Source organism: Castor canadensis, chromosome 11, assembly GCF_047511655.1.
Source record: "Castor canadensis chromosome 11, mCasCan1.hap1v2, whole genome shotgun sequence".
Taxonomy (NCBI): Eukaryota; Metazoa; Chordata; class Mammalia; order Rodentia; family Castoridae; genus Castor; species Castor canadensis.
Genome location: NC_133396.1, coordinates 59537680 through 59562987, shown reverse-complemented (window position 1 = coordinate 59562987; position 25308 = coordinate 59537680). Strand labels below are relative to the sequence as shown.

Genomic DNA, 25308 nt, shown 5'->3' with positions numbered 1-25308 from the left:
ATAGGGTTATAGAAGCCAGGAAGAAATGCCCTCAAAGCAGCTCCAAGAAGTGCTCTACCTCCACATCTAGTGAGCAGCTTTCAGGAAAGAAGTGAGCTGCTCCTGCAGCTCCTAACTCTGCAGGTTCCGACTCAGGAATTCCTGCCTGTATCAGGGTGTAAGAATCTACCTTGGGCCTAGCCCTGGGAAAATCCAGTACTGACCCTTTAACTTGGGTCCTAGATTACAGGCACCCAGCTTCTTCACATGCTTCTCATGCTTGGCACTTCGTCCCCACACCATTTGTACTTTCCCAACACATCTACGCTTTCAACACACTCAACACACACACACACACACACACACACTCACTCACTCACTCTCACTCTCTCTCTCTCTCTCTCTCTCAGCCTTGCTGACTGAGACCACCAGGCCATGTTCTCTACCCTGTCCCCACCTCCTGATTTACTCCCTGTAAGGGCTGACTTTGGTACTATTCCTCTCTGGACCAGCTCTTCTCCAAATCATTTTCCACCTTTGACCCTGGGAGTAAACATACAGCTGAAATGATTGTGAATGATGGTAAGCCACCAGAATCAGGAGGCATGGAACCCTAGAGATGAACGTGGGCGAGAAATATCCTCAGAGGGTTCTATTACAACCCAAAAGGCCTGTTACCAGCACCCTCACAAGACCCAGTATTTTGTTCTTCCAACTCCTGCCACAAGGCAGAACCCAAGTGCTTAGGGCTACCTGTGAGTGCAGGTGCCTTGACCCCAACCATAGGAAAACTACCAACACCATGATTTACTGTTCTCAAAATGTTCCTGAGACACAGGCTAGCACATATAGTTTGTAGTTAGAAACTATAGTAGGGTGGCAGTTTGTGAATCCAATAGATGTAGGGCCCTGGTTCAATCACAAAGGAGGGGCTACAGTATGGGGAAAGCTGGAACCCAGTCCTCAAGGTTTCTGGTAAGGCATGAAGAACTTTCAGGCCATTCGCAGTTCAGATTAACAGGAGGAAGCAAAGGCCCCCAGAGAGCTAGGGTGCTCTGGTTCTTGAATAGAAAGGCAGGTCAGTCGGAGCCTAGGATTCACTCGAGTCAGGAAAGGGAATTCTCCACACTGGAACCTCTGTAGCCGTGGAGGTTCTAGAAAGAGAGGAAAAACACATGTCCCACACATGTGGTTTTTAGTTCCCAACCACTTTTCTCCCCAACTATAGAAATCCCCTATCAACTTCTCATTCCTCTTCCTCCCTGGGACACATCTATCTCTATCTGCACCACTCTTACCTAATGGGGTGATATTGGAGGGTCTCCTCTCAAGCTCAAAAGAAAGCACAATGGAGCGCAGGACGGAGGGACTGGTACAAAGTGTCTGGAGGAAGAGGGTCAAAGGTTCATGGATGCTGGCTGAAGACTAGAAAGGGAAACTCAGGATTAATCAGAATCCAACTTCCAACCTTCTGTGAAAGCCCCAGGAACCTGAATAGGTAAGCCTCTGCCCCCCCAAGGCACATCTCACCTCCAGTTGGGCTCCAGGCCCTGAAAACCGCAAGGCCACTCTCCCTGGCCCTCGGACAAACTCTAGGAGGGAGGTCCACTCACTAGGACCCAGACCTAGTGCTGCTGCCACGTGATGATCCTTACAGGTCACCATGGCTTCAGCAGTCCCATCCTCTACCAAGAGCCTGGGAGTTGGGAGGAGGAAAAAGCCCCACAACAAACTTAGGCAGCCAATCCTAAGTCTTCTAGACTTAAATAGACTGGCCTCCTTCCCCACTGTTTCCAGTCTTTATTAGCTCATTTCACCCTCATTCATTCATACATACATTCATTCAAAAAATACTTATCAAGCAATTTCCGTGAGCCAGACAGTGCAGACAGATGAAACTGTCAAACAAGTAAACAAGTGTGATGGGTGCTCACCTGATGCTGGCTTGGCTTATAGACGCCTGAGTGGGACAAGTGAGGCCCTGACGACTGCACCTCCCCTAGGATGAAATAAGTGGTTGGAAAAGTCCTCTTGGTCCCATGACATCCCTCTGGCACTCCACTCCCAGCTCAGCCTGCCCCCCTCCCAATACCTGGGGGCAGATGCTGGTACAATGAGCACAAACCCACAGGAGCTGAAGGCTGGAGATAAAAACGACATGGCAAGAGGCAGTGGCCCGGAATGGGGCCTGGTTACCCTGTAGAAGTTCAGCCAGATAGATGTGGGGCAGGGGAACACTAAAGAAAGAGAAAGAGACAGGGATCAAGATACAGATAGTAAAGCCAGGCATGGCTCATGTCTATAATCCTAGTACCTAGGAGACTGAGGCAGGAGGATCTTGAGTTCAAGGCCAGCCTGCACTACATAGCAAGATGATGTATTAAAAAGGAAAAAAGCAGGCAGAGGATTTCTGAAACCAGGGCCCTTGCCCCCATTTTCATTCCTATCTCCAAGAGTCATCAATTATTTCTCAGGCTTGAACACTAAGACATTAGTCAAGAAAATATTTGCATTGTGCATTTTTTTTTTCAATACTGAAAAAAAAAATCTTTCTGGGTAAATTGACAGGTTTTGGGCAGCAATTTATTTGGGGCAGAATAAACTCTGACTCAAAACACTCTGCTGGGATTGAAGACTGCAGTTATGGCAGAAGTTCCAGAGCCAGGGATGTGAGTGGGATGTGGCGTGTGCACCATAAAGTTTATGGATGGGGCACGAGCACTGACCTGACTGCGGTATCTGGGGGGAAACTCAGGACTTGTGTGTAAGTGGATGACCGGAAACAACAGTAAACATTGTTGGATCTGCAAGTGGAAGGATAGTGATGAGGAAGAGAAAGCAGTTAGCTTAGAGGAGCTGAGGCTCAGCAATCATCCCTCACATGCTTGGCTAACTCCTTTACCCTCATGGACATAGCCTGGCCCCTGCCCTACCAAAGTGGAGGGAAGAAAAAGGGGAGGACTGGTTTACAACATCTCAGGAGGCTAGAAGGCATATATAGTAGACTAATGTATCAAAAATAATAGTAAAGACATGGCATAGTGGCTTATGCCTGTAATCCTAGCAACTTGAGAGGTTCAAGGAAGATTGCAGTTTGAGGTCAGCCCTGGCAAATAGATCCCCTATCTCCAACTAAAATAGATCCCCCATCTCCAAACTAACCAGAACAAAATGAACTGGAAGTGTGGCTCAAGCAGTAGAGTGCCTGCTTTGCAAGTAAGAAGTCCTGAGTTCAAACCCCAGCCCAAATAAACAAACAAACAAATACCTAAGAGTCGTTATGGCATAGTTAGGTCAGGGTGAATATTCAAGAGAAGCATGTCAGTAGGGAAAGGAAGAACGGCCATATAGCACTGGTCTTCACCTGGAAACCCTTTTCTCCAGCTGGCTAAAGTAGACTCGGGCTCCTGGAAGGAGTCCTAGTGGGGGAGGCAAGTGTGGGTCTTCGATATATATGTCCAGGTGAGGGGGGAATTCACAGTCAGCAGTCTCTAGAGCTACGGTTAGCTTCACACACCTTCTCACGGCCCCAGTGTTCCCTACAGATGAAGGGGAGGAGTGGCTAGTAGGATCTGCCAGGACTACAAGGTTACATCACTCTATTTCACACCTTCTCCCTGAAGGACAGGTCATTACCAGGCTGCATCCAGTGAGGAGTCAGAGGTGGCCCACATGGTATCCGTGACAAAATCTCAGCTGAGAAAGACACCAAGGAATCCGTGAAGCTGAAAGGTAAGAGAAACACAGGGGACTAGCACAAAAACATAGAGTGGAGCTGGGCACTGATGGCTCATCAGGAGGCAAGAGATTAGGGAGAACTGTGGTTTGAAGACAGTCCAGGCAAACAGTTCATGGGACCCTATCTCGAAAAAAAACCAACACAAAATAGGGCTGATGGAGTGGCTCAAGGTGTAGGCCCTGAGTTCAAACCCCAGTATCACAAAAAAAAAAATAATAATAATAATAATTATACATATATATATATAAAATAACCTAAGATGTGGCTGGATGATGGCTGCAGGAACAATGATACTTCCTCATGTAAGCTTTTTGGGGTGACTCTAAGTACAAATGAAAAAAACATATAAAATATATATATGCATATACACATACACACATATATATATGGAGAGGGCCAGCCCAAAGGACAGAAAAGAAGTCAGTGTCTGCTAAAACACCCATATAAGGTCCCGGAAAACATCATGCTCTGCCAAACTGCTCCCTAAAAGTAACAAGGTGTATGGGAAGACAGACTTGTGACAGAGATTTGAAGCCTACATAACCTTTAAATAAAATAAATAAAAAGAAAAAAATGATAAAGCCTACATCACTTTGAAAGCACAAGCCTAACCAGAGGCTTGTTTGCCCACTGTGTTTGCACTGACAGCCTCAGTTGGTTCATTACTTGTAACCTTATGACTTGGGGCTCAGACCCCCTCAAAACATACACTTCTAATGGAAACTGGTTCATAAAATAATTCAGAAGCATTTTTTTTCACATCTCTGTAGATTTCTCATTTATACTCATAGTCACCCCAAAAAGCTTACATGAGGAAATATCACTGTTTCTGCAGCCATCAGCCAGCCACATCTTGTACTAAATGAAGGCCCTTCTCTACATGTTCAGCTTTCTTGCTTATATTTTCTTATGTTTCTCCTATTATGACTAATGATTCTTCTTAATGTGAGAATGCTTTTCTTAGGACCATTTCTAGACAGTGACATGGTGAAAGAAGTACTCAGCACAAAATACAACTTCTCTCTTGTACTGACATCATTCCTCTAACAGATAATTGCATTAAAGAAACACTATAGTAGAGAATGCACTGTTTACCAAACCCAACCAGTGTGGGGGAGAGAACACAGCCAAATTAACTACAGGGGCTGGAAGACATTTACTTGCCACTGAGCAGGTGGGTCAGTGAGGACTTGGGCAGGGCTTCAGGTATCCCCAGTACACCTGACACATCCTGGGAGCTGTGAAACTCCAGGGTCCACTCATCCTGGACAGTGAGGCAGGATACACAGCCAGCCAACTCCAAAGGACGCTGAGACATGCAGGATGAACATTCTGCCTCAAAAACTGGTGTCTGCTGGGAAATGGGATGACACTACTTTTGAGTGTGCCCAGACCAGAGAGAGGCTCACAACTCTCCACTGCTGCTTTCTTCCTGGAGCCCACTGAAAGAAGGAGTCTCAACAGACAGACCTTCTAGCTCATTTAAAGCCAGCCTCTTCTAGAGCTAGAGGGACCAGCACTGGCATGCCCATTCCAGAGTCCAACCCAAACACAGCTTTCTGGGGAAGGGTAGGCTGAGGTAGGACACTCACAGAGGCACCAGGAGCCACAAGTCGATACACCTGCCCCGGGTGCAAGACTGCAAACCAGCGGACTGAACAGCCAAGAAAGATGAGGAGAACCTGTGAGGAATAACAGGAGGGTGCTATGTCTCAGCTTGGAGTTCAGGATATGGAAGGTCAGGTGCTAGACGCCTGGAGCCCCAGTTTACCTTCTGATCCTTGTTCTGTTCTCTCAGAGGCTCAGGTAGGCCCCATCCATTCCCCTCCTTCCTCTGGGTGCCTCCAAGCCAGCTTCCTGACACACAGAAACTGAGGGCAGGCTTGGGCATCTCTGAACTGGCTCCCAGAGGGGCACAAAAATTCCGCTTCATGAGGGCTTCCTTGTGGGACAGCAAGAATAGCCGGCTCTGTACTATGTGGGGTCTCTCTAGGCAGGGGAGCTCTGTATAAGGTGCCGAGGGAGTGGCTGAATGAAGAGTGGTCCTGGGCACAGGCAGGATCAGGGCGTCACTCAGAAAAAACTGGACATAGACTCTGTTGGGAGAGACAGGAATAGACCCTCTTGGGTGATTTGGGCCCTGCATTCCCCAATCTGCACTAGGCCCTTGACAGCCACTACCACAAGAAGCTGACCTGGCTTGCCGCTTCTTGATGAAGCCTGCCACCTCCAGCTCCTTCCAGGAAGGGAAGTTGCTCCTGACATCCCTCTCTACAACCAGCTGGAACTTTCTTGCCCACACCAGGCAGCCTAGAGGAAGAAAATATTTTATCTTGGTAAGAAAAGAGAACTGTGTAATGGGCAGTGAGGCAGACCACCCTGCAGGTCTCACTGCCCATCCCAGGTCAGAGCTATTCCTCTCACACATAGGGAATTGGCCATACTTGACCACCCCCATTTCCCATAAGGGTGGTACCTTCAAGGAGAAAACATACCATGTACATGTACATGGCCTCCTAAGCTGAAAGGCCTTGTTTGTACTTTTCTACAAATTCCTAAAATGTCCATTCCTAAATCTAACAAATTTTCCTCCCCAGGGTTTCCCTATTTACAAATCCCCATAGTTCTTTGGAACTATGAATGTAAAACACAAGTAATCCTGGTGCTCATGTTAGAAGTCAAGGGGAAAAAATGGATATTGGGAATATCAGTTCTGCTCCTTTTCTCTCCCTGCCATACCTGTCTCCCAAACTTCTTCAAAGTTGCTGATCAACACATGTCCCTTCAGCATCTATAGCAAGCCTTAGCAGATACTTCCTCTTGGCCCCTCTACACTCTGAGGACCTGCACCCTACCACCCCCATTTTTCCACCTCCAAACTCCACACCTATGAGCCGTGGGTCAGTGACGGGTTGTGAATGCTTGGCCAGGAGAAGGCAGGGCAGAGAACCACTTTGGTCCCGAAGTTGCAGAAAATCTTTATGAGATGAAGCCACCAGAACCCCAACTAAAACCTGCAGGAAGAGGAAGGCCAAGGTATCAAATATTTATTAAATAAACACTGAGCATCTATTATGTGCTCAGTATTGTGTTAAATGTTAGCAGTACAAAGTGAATGAAAAAGACATTCACTCGAGGGAAAGACAGATATGAAAAAACATACAAGCATTCATGTGTTTAGAAGCAGAAAATAAAGTGTACAGCTGGACATGGTGGTTCAGGTCTGTAATCCCAGCACTCGAGAGAAAGGGCAAAAATTGGGGTTGAATGTAAAAGATCATGCAGGGCCTCACAGGACATAATGAGAAGTCTGGTTTTATTTTATGTGCACTGGTAGAACAATGAAAAGGATTTAAGCAAGAGAATTCTGTATTCAAGTTACATTTTCACATCCCTCTTTCTAGCTGTTCTAAGGAGGATGAATTGGTGAGGCCAAGAACAGATGAACAGCAAGGTGCAGGTGGCTCACACCTGTAATCCTAGCTACTCAGGGGGCAGAGATTAGGAGGATCATGGTTCAGAGCCAGCCCTGTGCAAACAGTTTGCAAAACCCTATCTCAAAAATACCCAATACAGAAAAGGGCTGGTGAAGTGGCTCAAGTGGTAGAGTGCCTGCCTGCCTGAGTTCAAGCCCAGCACTGAAAAAAAAAAAAAAGTAGAGATGGAGCAGTCTAGCTAGAAGACCAGCATAATCAAAATGATTTTTCTTTAAAAAAAAAAAAAAAAAAGACAGTGACCCAGACTAGGTAGTGGCAATGAGGATGGCAAAAAGAGGAAGTCCCCTGGACCTTCTGGAGCCTCCTTACCTGAGCTGGGTGGAAGGCACAAGGCAACAGACAGACCCAGGACCAGGCCAGGCGACGATTGAGTTGGCAGCTGGGCAGATGGGCAGTCTCTGGGAAGGACAGAAGTGCCTTTGGGTCAAAGGAGGCCCAAGCCCTGTGCTCTCCTTCCTTTATCAGTGTGGCCAGGGTGGGGACACAATAGGGCATCTGCAGCCGAGCATACTGTCAGGGAGAGAGGAGAATCAGATTGTGTTTCCTGTGCCCAGGTATCCTCAGGTATTCACTCTGCATCCCATCTTTCCCATATCTTCATACTTTCTGGAGGGGACAGTGATGCGGCTCTTCCAGGATCTCGCTGTGTGCATTCCGAATGGGGCTACCTGGTGGAGCAAGAACATCCAGGGAGGAAGCCAGAAGCTGTAGTCCTAGGCTGGGGTTCCCAGGAGAGGAATGCTGAAGGAACTGGTGGTGTCTCAGCACGTAAGGACACAGCCTTGACCAGAGGAAAAAAGCATAGTCACTTCCTCCAAAGATGATGTCCCTTTCAGAATCCTGCTGTGTCCTCTTCCACCACCTCCCTACCCCATACCCTCATTCTCCTCACTTGCAAGCCAACTCCTCCAGGGTCTTGGTAGCCCACATATAGAGAGGAAGTCCTAGTTGTCGTTCCCATACCAGGTGCTGATACAAGGAGGCCCCATGAACTTGGAGGGATGACCGAGTCCCAGGCTTCTGATAAGAAAAGCCCCGAAGTAGAATGGTGCCATGGAGGCACGGTGCTATCACTGGCCTTGTTGTTCCTCCACCTACTGACTGGAGGAGGTGAACATCACGGAGCTGCAGGAAGACAGAAAAGCAGAGGTGAAGCCCCAACTCAGCCCCAGGCAGAGGTAGCTACAGTTTCTGCTGCTTAGGTTTCAAGAAACACAAGTTCCTCTGTTAGCTGTTTCATTCCACAATTTATACCTCACCTTCCAAAAGAATCTGTAGCCCGAAGTCAGCTGTCATCTCCCATGAACTCATTGGTCTTTCTGAGGACCAGGTGACTCCTGGCTGCCTGAGATCCTCTTGACTCTACACCTATGCTTTAGCAATCTTCTCCCTCAGTCAGGAGGCTCTTCTGTACAGGAGCTGCTCTGGCCTCAACCCCTCCTCACAGGGCCCAAGACTACTCCTTTCCTTTCTAGGCTCTTATGCAAATCATTCTTAACTAAAGCACTCCCTGCAACACACACTTACTATTACTATTTGTGTATTTTTGCTACGGAAGTTTCTACCTACCTGCAAAAAAAAAAAAAAAAACCAGGCTGTGAAGATAAGAGAAGCTGCTGAGGTTTCATCACCAGCCCTGATTTCTCACATACCTCCAGACATACCCCTGGTCGTATCACCCGCCTGAGACTGTGGAACTGCTGGTACGCAAGGCAGAGAACCAGCTTTCCATCCAGCTCATAGAGACCAGCTGGCTCATTCAATACACTAGTGACTGTTCCCTGCAAAGAGAAAAGGACAGAGGTGCAGTTGGCCACCATCTCCTTCCTCTCCCATATGTCCTGCTCCATGAGTTCTAGGATCTCTTTCTTGTACTCACCGCATAATGTAAGAGTCTGGAATCCCGGACAAGACCCTTTAGTCCCTTTCTGTCCTGGGACTTTCTGGGTGAAGGGAGTGGCTTGGGGTCAGCCTCCAAGAAGGGTTCTTCCAGTTCCAACTCCTGCACACATCCTGGTTTCAGCAGCATCAGATGGGAGGAAGGACTGGTCATCCAAACATAGTAACGCTGACCACGGACCTTGGATACTCGAAGTCCTGTCAGCACATAGGCCCTACCAGGCCGAAGAACTTGGTGCCATACCAGCTGGGCAGGAATCTGGTTTATGCAGAGGCAGGCAACGTGATACATAAGACACTCCCTACAACACTGCCCTGCTGAAAGTCCCTTCACATCACAATTTGTCCTTATAAGTCTTCCCTTGTCACTTGATCTTCTCTATGTTTGCTAATTAAAACTTAAGCCACAAGGGGAGAATCTAAGATACATTGTAGGGGCTGGGCATGGCTCAAGTGGTACAGTGCCTGCCTAACAAGCACTAGGCCCTGAGTTCAAACTCCAGTACTGCCAAAAAAAAAAATTTTTTTTAAATATACATCATAAATACATATGTAAATGTCACAATGAAACTCCCCTGTACAACTATACACAACTTCCAGGATCTCTCCTCTCTCACAGGAGATGCCAAATATTTCCTCATCTTTTCCTCACAAATCACCTCTAAAACTTCCTTCAATAAGTAAATAGTCAATCAAGGAAATTATGTCCTTTTCAGCATTTCCCCTCTTCTACCCCATAACACAGAAACCACATTCACACACATTATCACTATGAATTGGTACTTATGTACCAAGTATCAGGATAGATGTTAAGGGAAGTATAATAAAGTATTCCCTTCTCTTTAACATATTTCAAATCTCTAAGGAACACTCTAGAAGTAATATGGAGCCATATATGATTAAGTGTCAAAAATAATATACATTTGGAAAGAGAAGGTCAGGAAAGGCTGTAATAATCAGGAACGCCCAGTAAATGAAGTTGAAGTTGAATTTGAACAGGGTCCTGAAGGGTATATAGGATCAGAAATGTTTCAGATTTGGGATTTTTTTTTCAGATTCTGGAATATTTATATATACATTATGAGATGTCTTATAGGTGGAGTCCAACTCTAAACATGTAATTCATTTATGTTTCATATATACTTTATACATATAGCATGAAACTAATTTCTAACACAATACTTTTAGTGTGCCTGTGCTTTAATTTCAGCCATATTACATAAGGTCAGGAGTGGACTTTTCCACTTGTGGCATCACATCACCATTCAGAACGTTTTGGGGGTTAGAGGCATGGCTCAAGTAGTAAAACACCTGCCTAGTAAGCTTAAGGCCCCAAGTTCAAACTCCAGTACCACAAAAAAAAAAAAAAAAAAAAAAAGCAAAGTATGCTTTAGGGATAGTAAAAACACTGGTGAGGGTAAAGAAGAGTGAACATTGTTGGGAGTTGCAGAAGAAAAATGGAACAGCTAAGTTCCAAGACATTGAACTTCACAGACCACTATTTCTACTCTACAATCAGTTGTATCCTACCAATCAGACCTTAGACATCACTACTCGTCATAAGATACTTATGAGGCCTCATTTAAAACTTTTTGACAGGGCTGGTGGAGTGGCTCAAGTGGCAGAATGTCTGCCTAGCAAGCATAAGACCCTGAGTTCAAACCCCAGTGCCATCAAAAAACAAAAACAAAAATTTCTTGGCATAAAACAAGTAGTTAATAATGGTTTGGATGAGCAAAGAAATGAAGGAAGGGGTGTTTTCACTCTCTGTCCCTCTCCTTTATGCTCCTTGATAGCTCTAGTATCACAGCCCCCGTCTCATTTAATAAGATGCTGAGGTCCTTCCCTGTCTGAATGTCAGGACCTGAATCCTGTCCTCTCTACGCTTCACCCTTAAGTCTACATACACTCAATCATACCAATCTATTTCCTCAAGATATTTTCTAAGGCAGAAGTCCTACTTGAGAAAGACAGATCCATGCCACCCAGAACCAAACATGGATGTTGACTTGCTCCTGCTGGACCTGTCACTACTTAGCAATTCCTGTCCCTGACTACCCACCACAGAAAATTACCCTAAGCTTTTATTCCCTTCTCAAAGTCTAGCCTATCCTTTATTACAGAAGAGCCTGAATGGGGTCGCAACAATATGTCTCCAACATGCTTCTTTAGCAGCCTGTAAACACATCAAGAGCAGTCCTGCCCTGTTGGAGGTGTGGCTCAGTGGTAGAGTACACACACTCTAGATCCTGGGCTTGATCCCCAGCACTGGGGGAGGAGTGGGGAAGAAGCACTCTTGCCCCAACCTCCCAAGTTTATTCCAGAGCCCACCTCTGCCCCCTCATGATGCTTCATGCATATGCATGTATCTACCACTGGACTTACAATCCTATGGCCACTGCACATACCCGATTAAGAGTTCCCAGAGGACAAGAGCCATTATCTTATTCACTTTTGTGCCACTAACCAACCAAAGTATTAGTACATGCTCAATTCAGCAAATCTTGGTTCAGGTGATTCACAGTTCAGAACATCCTCCACTTTTTTCAAGATTCAAACCCTACCCATCCTTCAAGGCCCAATCAAGTTTAAACTCCTGCACATAATAAACTCTAGCTGGCCTGCTATAGCAGTTATAGACAATACCACCCATCTTGGAACTGACATACTGCTTTATATTGTTCTGACTGTTTTATACATCAGTACTATCTAGGATTTATAGCAATGATTACCTACTGACTCTAGTCACCTTGTGGAAATTCAAGTATATTTCAGAGATTTTTTTTTTCCCTGGACATAGAATAACACATGAATGAGCCAATTCTGCCCTTCACAGAGGTTTCAATTGTCTCTAAGAGACTTAAAACAAACATTGTAAAGCATAATATCTGTGAAGGTAGAGAACATAAGGTGAGTATTAAAGCTGTTGAAAAATGGTGGGTAAGAGGTCAAGAGATAAGGGAGAGTAATGGAAGGTGTTGAATGGACCAAAGTAAAGAACACCCACAGTGGGGATACATTGAGACACACCTTTAATATCAACTGAAATATTAATAATGTAAAACAGGACTGTAAAATAGATACAGTGTGTGGGGGGTACTAGTGGGAGAGAGGAGGTCGAAGGAAGGAGATTAAGGTGAGGGAATACAGTTGGTGGACTTCATATGCCTACATGAAATAGAACAAAGAAACTTCTTGTAATTGTTTTTAAGTGGGGCAGGAGAAGGTGGTTGGGGGCACAGGTGAAGGGGGCAATGTAAGTAATGTACAACATAAAGCTAACAGAAATGGTCATTATGAATTCCCTCCTGTATAATGAATATATTGTAATAAAAAACTTAAAAAAAAGATTTAAAACATTATCTTTTTTTTTTCCCCCCAGTACTGGGGCTTGAACTCAGGGCCTTCATCTTGTAAAGCCCTATTTTTGTGAAGGGTTTTTTCAAGATAGGGTCTCTCGGAACTATCTGCCCTGGCTGGCTTCGAACTGCAATCCTCCTGATCTCTATCTCCTGAGTAGCTAGGATTACAGGCATGAGACACTGGCACCTGGGTAAAAATATTATCTTTTTAAACAAAAATTTTTTAATTACACTATTGTTGTACTGGTGGGACATTGTGACATTTACAAAAATGTTTACACTTTTAAATTAAAATTTACTCCCTCTATCATTTGCTTTTATCCCCCTTCCCTAAAACATTATAATTTAAAGAAAATGTGTAGTTGGGCACAGGTGGCTCACACCAATAATCCTAGCTAGTTGGAAGCCAGAGACCAGGAGGATCAAAGTTTGAAGCCAGCCAAAGCAAATAGTTCCGTAAGACCCTATCTCGAAAATACCCAACACAACATGAGACTTGTTGAAACTATTCTAAGAATGGAGGGAGAGGAGATAAAGAAGAATGATAATATGATAATAAAAGAATTTTTTTTAAAAAAGAAGCTACTCAACACAAAAAAGGACAGCAGAGTAGCCCTGAGTTCAAACCCCAGTACCATAAAAAGAAAAAAAAATTAAAAACTAAAATAAAAGATAAAGAAAATATGTAAAATCCTCTTTAACCCAGGAGGAAAAGTCATAATCAGATTTTTTTTTTTTTTTTTTTTTGCAGTACTGATGTTTGAATTCAGGGCCTACACCTTGAGCCACTCCACCAGTCTTTTTTTGTGATGGGTTTTTTTTGAAATAGGGTCTCTCAAACTATTTGCCCAAACTGGCTTGGAACTGAGAGCCACTTGGTGCCTGGCCCTTTAATTGTTTTGAATGCTGTTGAAACATTATTCAGGTGATTATATAAGTCATAAAACAATGGTTTCCAAAATTAATGATTTAAAAATTATACTTGATATAAAAAAAAGAGTCAATAAGTACAAAGTTTTTTGTTGTTTTTTTTTTTAAATCCATGTATTTAGCCAGGCAGGATGGCTGTAGTCTCAGCCCTCAGGAGACTGAGACAGGAGAATTGTAAATACAAGAACAGATTGGGCTACATGGCAAAACCCCATCACAAAAAACATATATTCAATGTCTTAATGGTGCTAAGATGAATTTTTTGTTTGATCATCCTAATGCAGGGGAAAAATAAGCCATTGTGGCAGTTTTTAAAAAAATGCCATGCACAATACCAAAGCTGTCTATGTGACATCAGGTGTAGTGGCACACACCTGTAATTCCAGTACTCGGGGAGGCAGAGATTGGAGGATTGTGAATTCAAGGCCAGCTTGGGCTACATAGCCAGATAAAAGTCTACCACTTACCTCTATACACAGATAACACTGCTTGGAAATTTCCCTCCACAGCAGTTGCAAAAAACAACTCTTTCCTATGTGGTTCCTCCTATGATGTTATCTTTCCCATTAGGAGTTCTAATACCCCTTCCACACCTGCATGCCCCTGACTTGATCCCAATCCTCACCTGCACGATGATAGACACCTGGCTGACAGTTTGGCTAATAGCTTGGGATGATTCACCAAGAGACAGAACGAAGTATGCTTTTTTTTGACTTTTCACAAGAGCACTCAATCGAACCAGTTCCCCAGCCAGATTTCGCTGCATGACTCTGAGCTTGCTTCTATGGAAGGAAGAGGAAAGGAAGAAGTCATTTGATTTCCCTTCCTTTTCTCTACAAATGTCTTCCCCTACACTGTAAAGAACAATCTAGTAGTGATATAAAATGTCCATAATTAAGGATATCACTCTGAAAACCTTCAAACTCTTCTTGCCCTTAGATTAAAAAATATTCCGCTTGGATTTTTTTTTTTGTGACAGGGTTTTGCTTTGTAGCTCAAGCTTGTCTCATACTCACCATGTATGCTGGCATTGAACTCATGATCATCCTGTCTCAGTCTCCCAAGTGTAAGGATTACAGGTGTGCACCACCATGTCTAGTTCAAAACTCTTTTCTTAGCATTCTCAATATTCAAGAGCCCACTGTTCCCTTGATTTGGAACAATACATTTATAATACTATTGAAACCATTCTTTCTCTCCACTAAATCACCATTATCCTCCAAGTTTCACAGTGTTCCTTTCTCCCCGCAAGATGGAAGAGTTACCTGGGTCTGAGTAGGCGGGATGCCATCTCTGGGTAGAGGACAGGGATAGGTGTGAGAGGGTCAAGATTTATGGTCACAGGAAACACTGGCACAGGGGCATCCCAGAGCTCCAAGTGCCCTTCCCCTGAGGAATTCCACCTGGCAGGAGGAAGGTAACTCCAACTGGGGAACAGGAAGAGATGGCCCAACCAAGAAAGGTCTAGATCTATGAGCTAGAAAAGACCAATAGTGCAGGTTAATGGGGATTCTAACATCTAATACACCCCCTCTACATTTGTTCCCTCAGAGACTTAGATGCCTTTTAGCTTCCTAGACACCATTCTTGTTAGGACCCGAGGCACGTGACCTTCTGCTTCTACTCACCTCACAGCCCAGGATTCCAGTGTTATCTCTTACATAGAGGCTTCCGTTCCTGTGTTCTTGTACCGATAGGTCTGTTAGTGTCCCTAAAAGTAACAGCCGCTCCTGGCAAAGTGAGTTACCATTGGGCCCAGAACCTTGGGCCCAAACCTGGTACGCACTACTGCTCTGGGACAGGTGGCTGCAACATGGGAGTCGCTGGTGGGTCCTGAGGTTCTGTACTGAGACAAAGCTGGAGAGTGAAAAGAAGAGAGGTCTTGCAAAGCCAGTCCAAGCCTACGAGGATACCCTTGACCCTGATACATCCCCAAGAGCTCAAAGAAGGGCTGAAGGGGAACATGGACTAAGATTCGAGTTTGTTTGCTTGATTGAAGGGGAAAAGACTGGGGTAAGAGCCTAAGAAAATGAGGATTGGGTCTGGGTCTAGAGGTTTGGCAGTGGCTAGGAAAAGCAGGAAGAAAGTCTATGCTGAACAGTATCTTGAACAATGCTGTGCCAAGAGAAGGCCCAGAGACAAGAAGTAGAATGCAAGAGGGGCTTGAGAAAATCAGTGAGTGTGGAGAACACTATAGATACCACCAACAGTTCCCCTAAAAACATCTCACAAAGAGTGCAAAGTGTTTCTCAAACCACCATATGCAGGTTAAGGGCTTACCAAGGAAAAGTACTCTGTGCTCAAGTAACTTTGAGAAATGACAAATTTGAGTCAAACAGACTTCTACCTTTTCTATTTTTAAAGGATAAAGAAAGGGCGGGAAGGGGGAGAAGGAGAATGATGGAGGGGGTAAACTCGACTAAGATATATTTTAAACGCATATGTAAATATCACAGTGTACAACTATTATATGTTAATAAAATCATTTTAAAAAGGATAAAGATATAATGTAAATGTAAATCCATTTACACAATGGAATACAATAGAGCAACTAGTATATCAATATGAATAAATCACATAAGCATAATGCTAAGCACAAAAAGCAAACTGCAGAGGATATATAAGGTATGGTACTGTTTATATAGTCAGTCTAAAGATACACAAAACTCTATTGTAGATTGCTTAGGGATCAATGCATGTGTAGTAATAATATAAAGGTATGCATGGGGAAAGTATACCCCATATTTAAGACAGTGGTAAGTTCTATGAGGAGATGAACAGGTTTCTTTTTGCAGGACTTTTCAGAGCCTTGAATATGTTAATGAGTCCTGTAACTCTTCTAGAGAAGGTTACCATATTCAAAGTCTCTCAAACTTATTTGGCCATGAAATCCTTTTCTTGTGGTACTTTATGAATATTGTCTAGTACAGTTTACAAAATGGTGGCAAACCAGGGCTGGCGGAGTGCCTCAAGTAGTGGAGCACCTGCCTAGCAAGCATGAGGCCCTGAGTTCAAACCTCAGTAAATATTTGATATTTCAAATAAGGTAAACTAAAATGTAGAAAAATAGAGCCAGATATGGTATGGCATGCCTATAATCCCAACACCTGGGAAGCTGAGGCAGGAGGACTGCCAAGTTTGAGGCCACCTTGGGCAACACAGCAAGACACCATTTTAATAAACAACAATCTGGACTGACAGAGTGGCTCAAGTGGTAGACTACCTGTTTAGCAAACACAAGGCCCTGAGTTCAAGCCCCAGTGCCACCAACAAAACAAAACAAAGCCCCAAAATCTTTAGAAGACCCTAAGCTCAGGTTTTCTTAAAAAAAATAGTAACAATCTGCCAGGCATTAGTGCCCATGTCTGCCATGCCTAAAATCCTAGATACTTAGGAGGCTGGGAAAGGGAGGATTGAAGTAGGAGGCTAGCCCAGGCAAATAGTTTGTGAGATCCCCATCTCCAAAATAACCAAAGGAAAAATGGACTGGAGATGTAGCTCCAGCAGTAGAGCAACTTCTTTGAAAGTCCAAAGCCCTGAGTTCAAAATCCAGAATAGTAACAACAATAATCCAGGGCTGGGAGTATGGCTCAAGTGTTAGAGCACTTGCCTAGCATGCTCACGGCCCTGGGTTCTATCCCAATACTGCAAAAACAAACACACACAACAATCTACACATGGCGAAGTTATACATCTCTCTTTATCTCACAAAATGAAAATACCACCAGCCTCTCTCCCCACTTTGAGAGATCTTTTCCCAAAAGTTCTATTTTCCTCACTTCTCTCTTCCTCTCCTTTTTATGCAAACCTGACTCAAGTCAATATAGGAGAACTTTAGGAAAAGAAAAGCTAGGTGGATCATAGGAGAGTTCTGCAAAGGGGCTACGTTTAGACCACCTTGTTCTCCATTCTCTCTTCTCACTTCTTCTTGTTCTAACTACAGGTCCTTTCTCAATCCCAAATTCATCCTCCCAGCCAAGCCCCACCTCTCCTTACCTGTAGCTGAGAGGCAGTGAAAAACCCGGCCTTTTCTCCTGGGACAACCAGACTGTCTTCACACAATCAATAACCAACTCAGTCAACTGGGCATTAAGCTCCTTCCCAGCAGGACAAAGAGTCTCTTGGATGAAGGTCTGGGCAGCCTTAAGCCAGGCTTGCTCCTGTGAAAAGTGGATCTAGTTAAAACATCTTCCTGAGTATTCTGCTCACTAGGAATCTTTTGGAAATGAATAGTAAAAAAAAATCCAAATGGTATGGGAAATGTACATCAAAAGTAAAAGTGTTTAAAACCTGAAGAAACTTTAAAAGTCAGTCTAGGGCTAGGGATGTAGCTCACTGGTAGAGTGCTTGCCTAGCATGCACAATGGCCTGAGATGCATTCTTAGCATTGAGGGGAAAAAAGTCTTACTCAGCCACACAGTTACCTTAAGCAGGTGGCCATCCAGCTTTGGTTTTGCTCCTTTTCTAACAGACCTGTACTAATCATTAAAATGTTCAACATGAGGTGGGGATGTGGCTTAATGGTAGGGTACCTGCCTACCATTTGAAAGTAGGCAGAAAGTGTGAGGCTGTGAGTTCAAACCCCAGTACCACCAAATAATGCTCAATTGAAGTTCATTATATTTTTTTTTCCCCCTGCAGCACTGGGGTTTGAACTCAGGGTCTCATGTTTGCTAGACAGGTGCTCATACCGCCTGAATCACTCCACCAACCCTTTTTTGATTTTTTTTCCAAGATACAGTCTCGAACTATTTGCCCAGGCTAGCTTGAAACCATGATCCTCCTGATTTCTGCCTCCTGAGTAGCTAGGATTACAAGCATGAGCCACCAGCGAGAGACTGGCATCCATATATATATGTATATACGTATGTGTATATGTGTAATATATGTATGTACATATGTGTATTTTTTTTTGGTGGTGGTTTTGCTAGGCAAGCATGCTATCACTTAAGCCACTCTGCTAGCGCTAATCCATGTATAATTTTTAATCATTTCTTTTTCAGGTATATGCATTTGAGTTTCCATAAACTAAATATATACAAGATATAATACTACTAGATTTATTTCCTGTTCTGTCTTTTTGGCTAAAATGTAGGCTTTTTGCCAGACACCAGTGACTCATGTATAAGCCTACAAGGTAGTAGTCTCCCAAGGTAGGGAGACTGAGATTGGGAGGACTGTGGTTCGAGGTTAGTCAGGGCAAACAGTTCGTGAGACCCCCATCTCCAAAATAACCAGAGGAAAATGAACTGGAAGTGTGGCTCCAATAAAGCACCTGCTTTGCAAGCACAAAGCCCTGAGTTCAAACCCCAGTCCCACCAAAAAAAAAAAAAAATTTAACTCAAATTTAAAAATAAAAAATAAGGCTGGGCACTGGTGGTTCACGCCTGTAATCCTAGCTACTCAGGAGGCAGACATCAGGAGGATTTTGGTTTGAAGCCAGCCTGGGGAAATAGTTTGCGAGACCCTATCTCGAAAAACCCATAATTAAAAAGGGCTGGTGGAATGGCTCAAGTTCAAGCCCCAGTACCACTAAATAAATAAATAAATAAAAACACAGACTTCCTAAGGAAGACATGGATCACCTTTGTATGCTTAACAGTTTGGACACACAGTTGGCATGATATATATCTGTCTCACATATACATACATATATATATATATATGCACATATACATACATACGCATCCACATATATCTTGAAGGGGACTATTCCCAGTGTAGTCAACTTTATTTTAAGATTCTGGCAGAGAATGCTGGTGAAGTGACTCAAGTGGTAGAGCACCTGCCTAGCACGTGTTGAGTGCCTGAGTTCAAACCCCAGTACTACAAACAAAAAAGTTCTGACAAGAGTTCAACAGTACTTAGGAGTGGAACCTTTATCCTTCCTGATCCTCAATGCTACTTCTAAATCATTACAGCTCTATCCTTGGTCCTTCTGGAGCTGGGAGCATGGCTCAAGTGGCAGAGTGTCTGCCTATCAAGAGTGTAGGTCCTGAGTTTAAACCCCAGTGCCACCTGGAACCTTCTGGTCAATCTTCCACAGCCAGCAAAAATTTATTTATTTATTGTCCTTTATTGCTGTGCTGGGTAGGGGTACATTTTGGCATTTACAAAGGTTCTTACACTGTATCCACTTACATCATACAAAATGTTTTTTTTTTTTTTTAAATCAGTACTGTGGTTTAAATTTGGCTTCAGGCTTGATAGGCAGGCATTGTACCACTTGAACTACTCCACCAGCTTCAGCAAATATTTAGCAGTTTGAAAATCCAGTGAAGTCTACATAACTTTAGTATTCTTATAGGCAGTCCTACCACTGAAATTAATCCTTACCCCACCTCTACCAAACACTCTCCTTTCATTCATGATCAGAGTTCTGGACACTATACCAGATTATCAGAGTTCCCTCATCAACATCAGAGTCCAGATTCACACTTTATCTTTCTCTCTAAGTCTCCTTTTTTAGTTCCTATTCCTCTGATGGCCTGTTACTTGTTCCTCAAGTAGTAGCACTGCCTCAAACTGAATTCAAGGTTTGTTTTTATAAGACAGGGTCTCACTGTGTAGCCCAAGCTAACTTGGAATTCTCCATGCAACACAGGATGGCCTCTATCAAATGATCCTCTTGCCTCAGCCTTGAGAGTGGTCGGAATACAGGTATGAGCCACCAAGTCTGGCACAGAAGTATGTATTTTAAATAAAGCTCCCCAGATTGATTTTTCACAGTGTAAGCTAAAGTTTAAGAACACTACACACTTCCCCCTCAATTACCTCATCCATCACAGGGCTTTAACAGAAACTGATAGATGATCTTAGATCTCTGCTCTAGCTGTGTTCTCTTTCTTGAGCTTTGGTTCTACCAAGCTGTTACCTCACCAACCTATAGGCATCAGGTATGCCCACCATGACCTTTCCCAACTACTCCCCATTTTTTTTTTTTTTTTGGTATTTATTTTGAGACTTGAATTCACCATCTTCCTGGCTCAGCCTCCCCAGTGCTGGGAATGCAGGTATGCATCACCACCATCAAACTATTAAATTATTTTTATTTTGTGGTACTGTGGATCAAATCCAAAGTCTTGCACATACTAAACAGGAGCTGTACCACTGTGCCACATCTCCAGCCTCTCTCTGGCACTTTTTAATGCTATGTTCACTAACTTTACAGATAACATCCTCAACCAAATAGTTCTAGCCTGAAACCTAAATGCACTACTTAAATCTTTCCTTTCCCTACAAAAAAATGTAGACCTTTAGATCCTTTTCCCCTATCTTTCTTTCTTTTTCTTTTTCTTTTTGTGGTACTGGAGCCTTCACCTTGAGCCACTCCGCAAGCCCTTTTATTATGATGGGATTTTTTCGAGATAGGGTTTCACTATTTGCCCAGGCTGGCTTCGTGAACCCGGATCCTCCTGACCTCTGCCTTCTGAATAGCTATGATTACAGACGTGAGCCACCGGCTTTAGATCTTATTTCCCTATCTTTCTATTCTGCCTTCACTTCTGGAAGCTCAACACTGCTACCACGGTGGAGGGCCACCATCCTCTCACCTCATTTCAAGGCAGTCTCCCAACTCTCCACACTGCTACTTCAGTAAACTAAAACTCAAATGTCATTCAATCACTCTTCTGCTTTACACTCGCCAATTACCAAAGTCTGCTCAACAAGACTCACACGACTGTTCGCTCTTCCCCCTCCACCACCATCCAACTGAACTTGAACTTTTCCAGAGACCTGCTCTAGCTCTTGCTTTTCAACAGGTATTTGCTTCCGACTCCGAAAGTCTTCCATTGCTTTTGATTTTGCTAGCTCTTACTACACGCACTTCGGGACCCTAAAGCTTTTCCTGTTTCCCTACAGCTGTGTCAGGGGTTTCCTCCAAGAAACTACAGACCGACAGTTCATTGTTAAGCTGTTCTTGGTTTCTCACTGAGGTGAGCCCTACAGAGGATGGAGAGACACAGAGTGGATGTTTAAGGATTACACTGGACGCCCACGAATAAATGAACCAAAATATTCGCACAACTAGAGGTAGCGAGGTAGGAACGTACGGCCTCCCAGTCCCGTGCCCACCCCCGGCCAGCAAGGCCGAGAAGCTAGGGACATGAGGTGGAAGAAACATGAAAAGAAAGAAAATGTGGGACAAGAAAAAAGGGACTAGGGCAGGAAAACATCACTCACAGAGGTAAGAACCTGAGGCCCGCAGGCCGCCATAATGCGCCACCGTCCAGCCCCTGGAGAGCGCGCGAGCCCGCCGCGCAAGTGCTCACGGGAGGGCCGGCCTGTGACGTCAGCGAGGCGCCGGGCTCCTCCCACCTAGCAGCTTTAGGACCCAGATTTGGGCTCGCGCGCACCGCCGCGGCTCCCGTCGCAGCTGTGTCGCTTCTGTTGCGACATCTCTGTCACTCCTTCACGTGGGATGGTGTGGGAAAGCCCAGGAGCTCAAACACCTGGGCCCCTAAGACTCTTTCAGCCTTCCTGATTTTTCCAAGCAGAGAAGTGCTTCTTTCTTAATGCAGCCAGGGCCCATCATTCATACTTGTGATGGCCTTGACTCACTGATTATTTGCTTAGCTCTTTTCCCCACTCAACAGTGAGCGCCAGAAGTTGAGAGCCGCCTTCTATTTATCTCTGTATTCTGAACCGTACTTGTGGCTAAAGAACTTGATGAAAAGATGTGGATCAATTGTGAAAACTTTTGCTCTTCATACTTCAGTCAACCCACAGCTCAGTAAGCACTGAAATAAGCAACTATGTGCCAGGCTCTAGGAATATTCAGTGCACAAAACAGAAAGCCTTGCTCTCAGGAAGCTTATGTTCTAGATGAAGATGTGGCTCAAGTAATACAGCGCCACCTAGCAAGTGAAAAGTTCAAACCCCACACCGCATTAAAAACAAAACAAAAGGTGTTAATGTGTCGCTTTTATATAGATAAAACTGTTTGAGCCCAGGCCCAGTGGCTCAAATCTGTTATCCCAGCTACTTGGGAGGCAGAAATAGGATGATCAGGCCGGGCACCAATGACCCACGCCTGTAGTCCTAGCTAATCAGGAGGCAGAGATCAGGAGAATAGCGGTTTGAAGCCAGCCCTAAGCAAATAGTTCCTGAGACCCTGTCTCAAAAAAACCCATCTCAAAAAAGGGCTGGTGGAGTGGCTCAAGGTGTAGGCCTTGAGTTCAAACCCCAGTATTGCCACAAAAAAAAAAGATGATCACCATTCCAGGCCCGTGTGGGCAAAAAGTTAGCAATACCCTATCTTAAATAAAAATGAGCAGGACTTGGTGATACATTGCTATAATCCCAGCTACTCTGGAGGCAGAGGTAGGAGGCTAGCTGTCTGAGCCCCTCCCCCACGCCTCCCCAGAGCAAAAGGTCAAGATCCTATGTGAAAAACAAACCTAAAGCAAAATTCAAAATAGGCTTGAGGGTGTGGCTCAAGGGGTAGGACAAATGTAAGATCCTGAGTTCAATTCCCAGTACCACCACACACACACACACACACACACACACACACACACACACAAAACCCACAAGAGAAAGATTATTATGGCCCAGCATGGTAGTGCATGCCTGTAATCCCAACACTGAAGGTTGAGACAAGAGTTGGAAGTCAGCTTGGAATGCATTGCAAGACTCCGACCGTCTCAACAAAGAACTGGAGAGCTGGTGGAGTGGCTCAAGTGGCAGAGCATCTGTCTAGCAAATGTAAGGTCCTGAGTTCAAACCCCATACCACACACATACAAAAAAAGAGAGAACTAGACCCTGCTTTGCAAACACAAAGCCCTGAATTCTTTTTTTTTAATTTTTATTTTAGTCATATGTGCATACAATGTTTGGGTTATTTCTCCTGCTTTCTCCCACCCCCTCCCTTACCCCCCCCCCGCCCCTTCCCTCTCCCCCCTACCCTCTCGCTACCCGGCAGAAACTATTTTGCCCTTATCTCTAATTTTGTTGAAGAGAGAGTATAACCAATAATAGGAAGGAAGAAGGGTTTTTGCTGGTTGAGATAAGGATAGCTATACAGGGAGTTGACAAACATTAATTTCCTATGCATGTGTGTTACCTTCTAGGTTAATTCTTCTTGAACTAACCTTTTCTCTAATTCCTGGTCCCCTTCTCCTATTGGCCTCAGTTGCTTTAAAATATTTGCTTTAGTTTCTCTGCACTGAGGGCAACAAATGCTATCTAGTTTTTTGGGTGTCTTACTTATCCTCATATCTCCCTTGTGTGCTCTCGCTTTATCATGTGCTCAAAGTCCAATCCCCTTGTTGTGTTTGTCCTTGATTTAATGTCCGTATATGAGGGAGAACATATGATTTTTGGTCTTTTGGGCCAGGCTAATCTCACTCAGAATGATGTTCTCCAAATTCCATCCATTTACCAGCGAATGATAACATTTCGTTCATCTTCATGGCTGCATAAAATTCCATTGTGTATAAATACCACATTTTCTTAATCCATTCGTCAGTAGTGGGGCATCTTGGCTGTTTCCATAACTTGGCTATTGTGAATAGTGCCGCAATAAACATGGGTGCGCAGGTGCCTCTGGAGTAACCTGTGTCACAGTCTTTTGGGTATATCCCCAAGAGTGGTATTGCTGGATCAAATGGTAGATCGATGTCCAGCTTTTTAAGTAGCCTCCAAATATTTTTCCAGAGTGGTTGTACTAGTTTATATTCCCACCAGCAGTGTAAGAGGGTTCCTTCCGCCCCCCCCTCCCCCCCCCCCCATCCTCGACAACACCTGTTGTTAGTGGTGTTGCTAATGATGGCTATTCTAATAGAGGGTGAGGTGGAATCTTAGTGTGGTTTTAATTTGCATTTCCTTTATTGCTACAGATGGTGAGCATTTTTTCATGTGTTTTTTGGCCATTTGAATTTCTTCTTTTGAAAAAGTTCTCTTTAGTTCACTTGCCCATTTCTTTATTGGTTCATTAATTTTGGGAGAATTTAGTTTTTTAAGTTTCCTATATATTCTGGTTATCAGTCCTTTGTCTGATGTGTAGCTGGCAAATATTTTCTCCCACTCTGTGGGTGTTCTCTTCAGTTTACAGACCATTTCTTTTGATAAACAGAAGCTTTTTAGTTTTATGAGGTCCCATTTATCTATGCTATCTCTTAGTTGCTGTGCTGCTGGGGTTTCGTTGAGAAAGTTCTTACCCATGCCTACTAACTCCAGAGTATTTCCTACTCTTTCCTGTATCAACTTTAGAGTTTGGGGTCTGATATTAAGATCCTTGATCCATTTTGAGTTAATCTTGGTATAGGGTGATATACATGGATCTAGTTTCAGTTTTTTGCAGACTGCTAACCAGTTTTCCCAGCAGTTTTTGTTGAAGAGGCTGCTATTTCTCCATCATGTATTTTTAGCTCCTTTGTCAAAGACAAGTTGGTTATAGTTGTGTGGCTTCATATCTAGGTCCTCTATTCTGTTCCACTGGTCTTCATGTCTGTTTTTGTGCCAGTACCATGCTGTTTTTATCATTACTGCTTTGTATTATAGTTTGAAGTCAGGTATCGTGATACCTCCAGCATTGTTCTTTTGACTGAGTATTGCCTTGGCTATTCGTGGCCTCTTGTGTTTCCATATAAATTTCACGGTAGATGTTTCAATCTCTTTAATGAATGTCATTGGAATTTTGATGGGAATTGCATTAAACATGTAGATTACTTTTGGGAGTATAGACATTTTTCCTATGTTGATTCTACCAATCCATGAGCATGGGAGATCTCTTCACTTTCTATAGTCTTCCTCAATCTCTTTCTTCAGAAGTTTATAGTTTTCCTTGTAGAGGTCATTCACATCCTTTGTTAGGTTTACACCTAGGTATTTTATTTTTTTCGAGGCTATTGTAAATGGAGTTGTTTTCATACATTTTCTCTCTGTTCATTATTAGT

General features: G+C 43.8%; 1 protein-coding gene across 9 annotated transcripts; it reads right to left on the bottom strand.

Moving 5' to 3' along the window:
• Positions 1-771: 771 nt before the first annotated feature.
• Ctc1 (CST telomere replication complex component 1) lies at positions 772-21679 on the bottom strand. Of its 9 annotated transcripts, none has more exons than XM_074046898.1 (23): positions 21591-21679; positions 17403-17566; positions 15035-15263; positions 14672-14883; positions 14032-14188; positions 9095-9373; positions 8868-8996; positions 8108-8340; positions 7819-7996; positions 7525-7725; positions 6606-6732; positions 5914-6028; positions 5490-5814; positions 5311-5400; positions 4879-5072; positions 3616-3704; positions 3344-3518; positions 2706-2783; positions 2072-2216; positions 1914-1978; positions 1510-1675; positions 1278-1404; positions 772-1133 (listed from the first exon to the last, which is right to left on the bottom strand). In XM_074046898.1, exons 1-23 carry the CDS (start codon positions 21621-21623, stop codon positions 994-996), a joined length of 3651 nt encoding a protein of 1216 aa, XP_073902999.1. In that variant the 5' UTR covers positions 21624-21679; the 3' UTR covers positions 772-993. The 9 variants fall into 9 exon arrangements, with proteins under 9 accessions (XP_073902999.1, XP_073903000.1, XP_020031140.1 ...); XM_074046899.1 differs by having other exon boundaries at positions 1278-1362; XM_020175551.2 differs by having other exon boundaries at positions 4879-5069.
• Between the last annotated feature and the right edge of the window lie 3629 nt (positions 21680-25308).